At 37.0% G+C, this 9,297-nt stretch overlaps 1 protein-coding gene across 1 annotated transcript; it reads left to right on the forward strand.

The window, feature by feature from the left end:
• The first annotated feature begins 431 nt into the window (after positions 1 to 431).
• Positions 432 to 1,298, forward strand: LOC118071079 (uncharacterized). Its single transcript, XM_035090035.1, has 2 exons — positions 432 to 588; positions 914 to 1,298. Exons 1-2 carry the CDS (start codon positions 432 to 434, stop codon positions 1,204 to 1,206), a joined length of 450 nt encoding a protein of 149 aa, XP_034945926.1. The 3' UTR covers positions 1,207 to 1,298.
• The last annotated feature ends 7,999 nt before the right edge of the window (positions 1,299 to 9,297 follow it).

The raw sequence follows: 9,297 nt of genomic DNA on the forward strand, positions 1-9,297 counted from the left end.
TGTCCTGAAAATTCATGATAAATACCAAGAAAGTTCGGATTCGAATGAATTTATTAACAATTATGTAGCAGCAAATAATAGTTCAATCAAATAGTTTTAATGATTTATTACAATTATCGGCTACAAAACTGGCATCCAAGCTTAATAGTTTTTCGGATTTGCCTAGAAAACGCGTTGAAATGCTGATCAAAGATTTCACTTCATTTCTGAATAGTGATTGTATAAACTTACTTCGTAACACAATTTTGTATCGTTTAAATTCATTGAATGAAAATCCTGAAAATAAGTTAAACATTAAAAGTATGTTCGATTTATTTCAAAATCCCTTTGAGTCGTTTGATTCTTCATTTAAATCATTTAAATATTTTGAATCAATCGGAACATTCATTAAACCGATTCATCAAATTATTGGTTATCGTGACGAATATCGGATGAAACAAGGTTTGACAATTCTTACTAAAGTTCCATTGACTTCGGAATTTATACCAATTCGACACGTACTTTTCAGATTTTTCGAATTACCGTGTGTATTGAACGATACCTTGAAATACATCAAATCATTAGAGAAGCGTGAAATTATTCATAATTGTATTCAAGGAGACTTTTGAAAAAATAAAATCAAATGGCAAAATAATTTTACCTATTGCTTTACACTTCGATGACTATGAAAACAACAACCCGCTTGGTTGTCATCGTGGTAGTAAAAAATGTGGAGCTTTGTATTTCAGTATTTTATGCTTGCCTTCAAAATATCGCTCCAAATAAGCAAATATTTATTTGCTTTCATTAGTAAATAGTTTAGATAGGAAAATTGTTTCCAAATCAAAAGTATTTTGTATGGTTATGAAAGAGCTAATTTTCTTAAAAGAAACAGGTATAACAGTTGGAAACGGTCATGAAAAAATATAAATATATTTTGAATTAGCGCTAATATTAGGAGATAATTTAGGTCTCCATGAGTTGTTTGGCTTGGTAGAGAGCTTTTCCGCTAATTATTTCTGTCGCTTTTGTCTAATTAATAAAAATGATATTAATAAAGTATTTAATGAAGAATTATGTAACTTCCAAAATAAAGATAATTACTACAATGGTTTGTTAGTAAATAATGTAGCTGCAACAGGTATAAAAGAACGGTGTTTTTTCCATGAATTGTCTGAATTTCATTTTACGGAGAATTTATCAGCGGATGTAATGCACGATTTTTAGAAGGTGTTTGGTAATACGATTTGGCATTAATTTTTGATCATTTTATAAGAAATTCAGATTGGTAATTAAATGAACTAAATTCTTTGATTAACAGTTTTTGTTACAGCTATCACGATCGTCAAAATAAACCACCTGAAATTTCAGAAGACTATTTAAAGAATCATTATATATGCAGCTAAAATGCTTAGTTTAATACGAAATTTAACTCTGATTATAGGCCATTCAATACCAGAAAATTCAGAACACTGAGAATTAGTTTTACAATTAACTGAAATAACTACTTTTCTTACAGCAAGATTTCATCAATACGGTTATTGTGATTATCTGAACTGCATTATTGATGAATATTTGAACCTTCGAAATCGATTATTTCCCAATATTATGAAACACAAACACCATTTTTTGGTACATTATTCTAAAATCATGAAATCGTCTGGTCCATTGTGGCATTTATCATCAATGAGGTATGAAAGTAAGAATAAAAAGGCTAATACTATTTTTCATGCATCCATTAATCGAATAAATATATGTAATACTATTGCTACAAAGCACCAGTTGAAACTTAATCATTATTTTAATTTTTTTCAACCACCATTAGATTTTACTCCTGGTCCTAAAAAAAGACGATTTGTTCATTCTTAAAGATTTGAGGACACTATTTCCACCAACAATAAATAAAGAAACGATAATTTTACGCAATCATATTGAATTCAATACACATCACGTTGTTGCTGATAGCGTATTGGTAGATAGTACTGAAAATGGTCTAAATTTTCACGTAGTAAAATATATTTTAACATAAAAAGTCAATCAAGTGTTGATTATCGTAGAGTCTATAAAATGCCATTTTGAGCAACATTATTATGCATTTAAAATTCGTAAATATACAAACAAATACAAGTGTTTGACGTGGAATGAAGTAAAAACTACTTTCATTATGAATCAGTTACGTAGTGGTAATGGAAACGAAGACATATGTAAGCGTTGATTATAAAATTATATTGTACGTGTAAGTTACTATATTTGCATTTGTTTATCATTATATTGAAAGTTTAATTGCATACTTTTTTGTAATAAATAAACCGTAAATTGCACTAATTACTGTTTTTGAATGACAATAATTGATAAATATAAGTTATCTTTGGATTTATGTTTGCATGCAAATTCTCATCTTATAAAAAATTCTACATGGAACTATATAAAAATGAGCAATTCTTGAAATTTTCTTTATAATGAATGTAGCAGTAAGCATTGAATAAATTAGTACAATTCAAAGATGTCCATGATTTTTGAACAGATAATTGCTGTGTATCAATAATAAAAAATAAAAGACGTAGTACACTGCTGTACATACAGGAGTACATATAGGTACATTGTATATATGTTTTCACTTAGGATAAATCAGTGCCAATCAGTCACTTCCTGATGATTTGCAGTGGTTTGCAATGATTTACTTTGACTAATCATACACATACACCGTATATTACATCACATCACTATTACTGCATACTACACTGGAGCTCCTCAAAACTCTCTTACTGTGGCCTGACTTTAGTACTCAAGATGAACTGTGATTTTCGGCCACTCGCACCCACGCCTGAGATACAAGGAGTATTTATACTTCACCGGGAGAGGTACTACCACCAAAATTATATTCTTTCTCTAATCTAAGGGGTTAATTCGAGAATTATTGTTCAGGATCGTCATAGGAAGGGTGACTATTATATTATAGTCAGAGTAACCCATGTTAGTTATTATTCAACAAATATTATTATTAATTAATTTACTCGAACATTTACACTTAAACATTATTCTATTTTCCTTTCCCTATGTTAGCTGCTGTTTGAAACGAATAAAGTAGTAACTGCATTATTTTCCAATTGATTACGTAAACAAGAAGAAATAAATAAATAATAAAAGTACTGGAGCAGTCTATAAATTGTAAATAAATAATAAAAAGGAAAGAACGGAAGCATATTATAGCTTTTATGTGCATTACGAGCAAATCAGTAACTGGAGCTTTCTGTATTATACTAGTTTTAATAATAAAGATGGAGTAGACTCTAGGAAGAAGCGATAACTGCCTTTGACAATGAGGGCGTGCTTTTCATCCCTGATTTCTTGGTCTATAGAGGCGCCCATCTTGAGTGGAATGGGGACGATAGTAGTCCCTATCGCCTTGATCATCTCGGGGTACATTTCGCCCATACGCTGGTACGTAGGGCCCCAAGGATTTCCAATACCGTGCACAATATAAACAGGTGCGGACTGTGCCCCTTTGCATCCTCAACGCTGGCAAAATCTTTGTCGGGGTCGTGGACATTGACTGTATCGATGTCCTCCCATCCGACAATTCCAACACGGCCTTTCTGTGTCACCGGTGATAACTAAATCCTGTTCTGGGCGTTCTTGAGTTGGCATTATGGGTGGTTCCTCTACTTCCATCTCCACGACTGATGCATTACTGGTTGAGTCTGGCGGTTGCTTTGGAGGTAGGGTGTTCGATCTTTCTTAAAGTACCCGTGACATTTGGATTAAGGGCTAAACCGAGTGACAGAAAGGACAAACAATAGGCGGCCAAATCTGGTTTCTTTGGCTGCAGTACCCCTTCCGTTTGTACCTTTGCATCGTGCATCACCGGTATTGTCGTTACTTCCCCCGGTAAGGCTTGCCGAACTTTAATTCCGAATTTTTCTTCTAGGGGACACTCGTTGTTGTCTTTATGGCTGAGAGCTCGAGCCATGGTCCCTAAGGCCTTAATTAGTCTTGGTTTGTACTCATCTAGCCATACTAGGGATGGAACATATGGCCTTATGGGGTCCTATAGTGGGTCATCATCAAAGGTTATGTCCTCATTGGGTTCCGGGGTCCTCAGCCCTCCTGGTCCACGACGTCTCCTCGGTTGTGGTTCTGGTGATGGTTCTTTGTCCGTCTCCTCCATAGACTCTTGTATCCACGTCTGTATCTTTCCGGAGTACCTGTAAATTACAATTGTCTTAGCCACATATACAAAACATCATGATGTAGGAGAAAAGAACGAAAAATAAATATATTTTTCAAGTTATTATTAAAAGGTCGATTTCAAAAATTTATCTACAGTAGGGGAATAAAGAAAAATCATAGTTATATCACCAGGGAAATACTTCCTCTGGGAGTTAGGTTGTGTCACGTTTATAGCCGCGCACACAAAAAAAAGTTGTTGGTTGAATAAAGGGGTTTTGTATCGTTTCAGATCTTTGATGGCATATTCTCTCACTACTGCTCCATCAAGATCTGATAATTCGTATACAACCTTAGATATCTTCCGGGTGATTCGGAAGGGTCCATGGTAGGGCGGTGATAGCTTCGCTGAAAAATGCTGAGCACCTGATGATAGCACTAATACTTTTTCCAAACTAGATTTTCAACCTTGAATTCTATATTTCGTCGTCGCTGATTGTAATAATGAGCTTGCTTTTAGAACGCCGCATCTAGAGCATGTGTTACTGTAGCTCTCAGACCATCTAGTCGTCTCATTTTCTGGAGCCATTCTGTAGTTGGTCGCTCCGTCACTATTGTTCTGTGCTCTCTGTGCTCTCGACGTAATTGAACTGCTGCTTGTGGTTCTCGGCCAAAGTTAAGAAAAGCTGGTGATGCTTGAACTGAACTGTGATGAGCAGTATTATGGGCAAAGCGAAACTCATGAAGGTATCTGTCTCATTCTCTTTGATCACCTTCAATGAAAGAGATGATCACAGTTTTGATGACTCGGTTCACACGTTCTACTGGATTGGCCTGAGGATCATATGGTGGTGTAGTGGTATGCCTGAAACCTACATCTTTCGCTAGCGTTTGAATACTTCTGTTACAGAATTCCGTACCATTGTCTGTAAGTAGAATTTTCGGTGATCCCCATCAGGAAATGACTAATTCTTAGAGAAAATTACTAATTAGATTACCATTAGCTTTTCTAAGGGGTTGGATCTCAATCCACTTAGTATAAAGGTCTGGAATGAATAGAACATATGCGAAACCAAATTTACTTTGAGGTAATGGACCCATGATGTCAGCAGCAATAACTGACCATCGTTCTTCGATGACTCTACGATCCATGAACCCTGCCGGACAAGTTTGCTCAACTTTGGTTCGCTGACATATCTCATAACTTCTAACATATGTTAGAAAATCCTTAAACATACGTGGCCAATAATACTTAATGTATAATCGCCTATATGTTTTGTCAATACCGAGATGACCAGCATGAGGACTGGCATGACCTTCCTGGAGCGCTCTTAGTCTAGCTTCCCTTGGTAAAACTAATTGCCAAGCATCTAGATCTTCTAATTCGACATTGAAAAAGTTGGACGGTCGATGAAAATACATTCTGGACTCCTCAACACACCAATCGGGGAATTTGTCTGGTCGTTTTTCAACATCTCTAAATCGGCGGAGATACCAACGATCTTCTGTAACTTCAATGAATCTTACTATTTCCATTACGTCTTCTGGAATACGCGATAAAGCATATGGAACATGGTGCAATGCTCCTTTACGATCAACAATTGTAAAATCATATTGCAACAGTTCCAGGGCCTACCTTGCTAAACGACCTGTTAGATTTTTGACGTTATGCAACTACCTCAAGCTGCTATGCTCTTATAACCGTGAATGAATAACCTTCCAGATAACAATAAAACTTTTGAATAACCCAGATGATTGCCAGACATTCCTGTTCAGTCACTGAATAATTTTTCTCTGCATCTATCATTGATCTACTTGCATACGCAATCACCCTCTCACTACCATCAATGACTTGAGTTAGCCTTTTTTTTATTCTTCAAATGCCTGCTGTTGTTCGTCACCCCATTCCTACTTCTTATCTTTCTTTAACAATTTATTTAATGGAGCTGCAACTGTAGCAAATTCTGGGATAAAGCGACGATACCAAGAAGCCATTCCTAAGAATCGTCGAATTTGTTTAACATTTTTGCGGGTTGGAAATTTAACTACTGCATCAGTCTTATCAAGATCTACTTGAAGACCTTGATTGTTTACTTTAAAACCCGAATATTTAACTTCATTGCAACAAAATGAACTTTTTTCACGATTTATCGTCAAATTAGCATCCCTGATTTTCTCCAGGACAATTCTAAGCCATTTGAGATGTTCTTTGAAAGTTTTAGTGACGATAATTATATCATCCAGGTAGACAAAAACATGAGGATAAACTTCGGGACCTAATATTTTATCTAATAACCTTTGGAAGGTTGTTGGAGCATTCGTTAGACCATAAGGAATTCTAGTAAACTGGAACAATCCTCTACCGGGGACGATAAACGCTGTAATAGGCTCAGCCCTTTCTGTTAAAGGAATTTGGAAATATGCTTGACTCAAATCTAGAGTTGTAATGTAATTAGCTTGACGAAGTTGATCTAAAATGTCCGCCATGTGAGGAATCGGGTAAGCATCCCTTTTGGTAATAGCATTGACCTTGCGGGAATCTATACGAAACCTCCAGGTGTTATTTGGTTTCTTCACCATGACTACAGGACTAGCCCGATCACTATTACAAGGCTCAATGATCCCATTTGCCCACATTTCATCAACTTCTTTCCACATCGCTTGAAGAATAGCAGGTGTTACAGAATAAAATCTCTGATTGCTTGATTATCGCCTACATCAATATCGTGAGAAGTTACAGAAGTTACTCCAAGTGTCCTTGGAGGTTCGGGAATCATTTCTGACAACAACGTCATTAATTGTCGTTTTTCAGATGAAGCTAAATACTGAAGCCCATACAATATAATAGAACGATTAATTTCAACTGGATCAAATGTAAAACGAGAGTTTGGATCATCTCTGAAGAACCACGCCTTTCCTTTAAAGTCTATAACTATTCCAGACTTCTGGAGGAAGTCTATACCCAACACACAGTCTTCGTCCATTTCATGAAACAATAGGAAAGAGGCAGGAAGTTTCCTGTTCTTTAACTTAAGGACGGTGTGCCAGACCTTATTGATTTTATAGCGTACGCCACTAGCAGTAATTACACGTCTAAAGGGAATAAATTCTATCGGTAGTTCAAGGTCTGGAACGATATCGATGACTTTTATTCCGATAAATGACTTTGTTGCACCACTATCAACTAAAGCGACAATAACATGACTACCTATTTCAAATTAAATGTTAAAGGCGAGTGCAAGGTCATTAGAGTCTGGGGGATCTTGACAATTCCTTAGTGAATTATCGTCTATTTGCTTAATTTCTGGAACGAAACTATTTACTTTAAAGGATTGCTTCGAATCTACTTTGGCCGACTCCTTGAGATAGGGTGAGGGCGTTTGAGTCGGGATAACGCTCACTGTTGTGCGTTTCCCTGGTTGCAACGTAGACAATTAACTGAAGTTACTCCTGGAGCTTGATATTTAAAACAAAATCGTCTGCGAGGCTCAGGACAGAATTTAAAGAGATGACTAGATTTACCACAATGCCAACAATTTGGATTAACAGAATTCCTTTGGACTGTACTTGTAACTTGAGGGACTGGAACCGGAGCTAAAGCTGGAGCTACAGGGCTGGTTGGGTAGTACGGTCTAGGAGTAAGAGGGACATTGGTAGTCAGATTACCCGTCTTGTTCTGGCTGGATCTCGACTGCATTGTTTCCAGTGTTTTTATATCATAGTCGCACTGTTGTTGCACTACTTGGACATTTTCCTGGTTGGATCTGGGCATTACGTAAGGATAAGACTGGGTGTTACGAGTCCTAGGACTAGCATACGGATAAGCGGGATACATGGACTCTTCAGGGAGGGGAGGGGCTCTTCTATCCTTCAAACTACGCCATACTTTTTTATGTCTGATGGCTAAATTCTCCAACTGATTCATGGTTAAAGTTTTAGTCAAAGAAATCGCAATACGATATGCAGGATGCATACCACGATGAGCATATCTCACTCTCTCCCACTCAGTACAACTCGGATCTGTTCGATCGGATAACCTATTCATACAAACTAAATATTCACTAATGGATTCCCCTTCCGCTTGCGTACGAAGACTAATTTCCTCTCTTAATGCTATCTGATAATCTGGAGCGGAAGGCTAATCTAACCTGTTGCCAAGTTGTAAAAGTTCTAACTTGAGTTCTGTACCAAACTAGAGCACCACCTTTTAATAGAAACGGCAAAATTTGTAATAGAATATCTTCATTGACTCCAAGTAAATCCAACCCTTCTTGAATACGACTGAGAAACAGCTCAACATTCTCTCCAAGTGCACCACTAAAGGTTATATCCCAACGTTGCATCGCTTGTAAAAACATGATAGGTTTTACTATACTAGAGCTCCCTGAAATCAACTCAGAATCATCGGCATTGATTCTCATGTCAGCTCGCGATGGGTAAATAGTACTTCGTCGAAAGGGATCATTTTGGGATACCCCTGGGATAATTCCTAGGGCATATCCTTGATCATTTACTGGATCAACACTAGAAGAAGGACCTTGAGCAAAGCCAGCAGCAACATTTTGAACAAGTCCTGGGAAGGTAACTTCAGGGACAAAATTGCCGATAGATAACCCATAACCCTGATCACCACGATTGAAATTAACATTAGAATGGTAGACTAGTCTAGGATCTACTTCCTGGGTGAGGGTAAAATTCATTGGGGGTTCACGATTGAAATCAGGGTACAAAGAGTAACCTGCACGAGGATCTAAATTAAAGTTGATGTTGCTTCCTAGAGTGGACCGTTTATACCTACCAGTTCTACCTGACTCATTATTTATCACTTGTGGAGTCGTGCTAGAGCCTCCAGTAGCTTCTCCAGTATTTTGAGATCCAGTTGCCACTGCTGAATCTGCTCCGGATTCTTCACGGGTCGACAACGGCGGGGAGCCGTTTCTCTCCACCCTCTCATCCGTTGTACGATCATTCGAGTCAGCCATCTCCAAATGGTTCTCTTTCTACAAGCATGCTTTATTATAGGAGGAATTTTTACTTTGTTATTAAATTAGTCAGATTCATACAAAAGATACTTGTTGTTCGATACGACCGACGCAAACAAAAGTTTGATTGTATTCAATCCCTATTAACAGGATCAGTCACCGATTGTTT

This window comes from Chelonus insularis, unplaced genomic scaffold (genome assembly GCF_013357705.1).
Source record: "Chelonus insularis isolate UGA/USDA-ARS -01 unplaced genomic scaffold, ASM1335770v1 contig_71_pilon, whole genome shotgun sequence".
Taxonomy (NCBI): domain Eukaryota; kingdom Metazoa; phylum Arthropoda; class Insecta; order Hymenoptera; family Braconidae; genus Chelonus; species Chelonus insularis.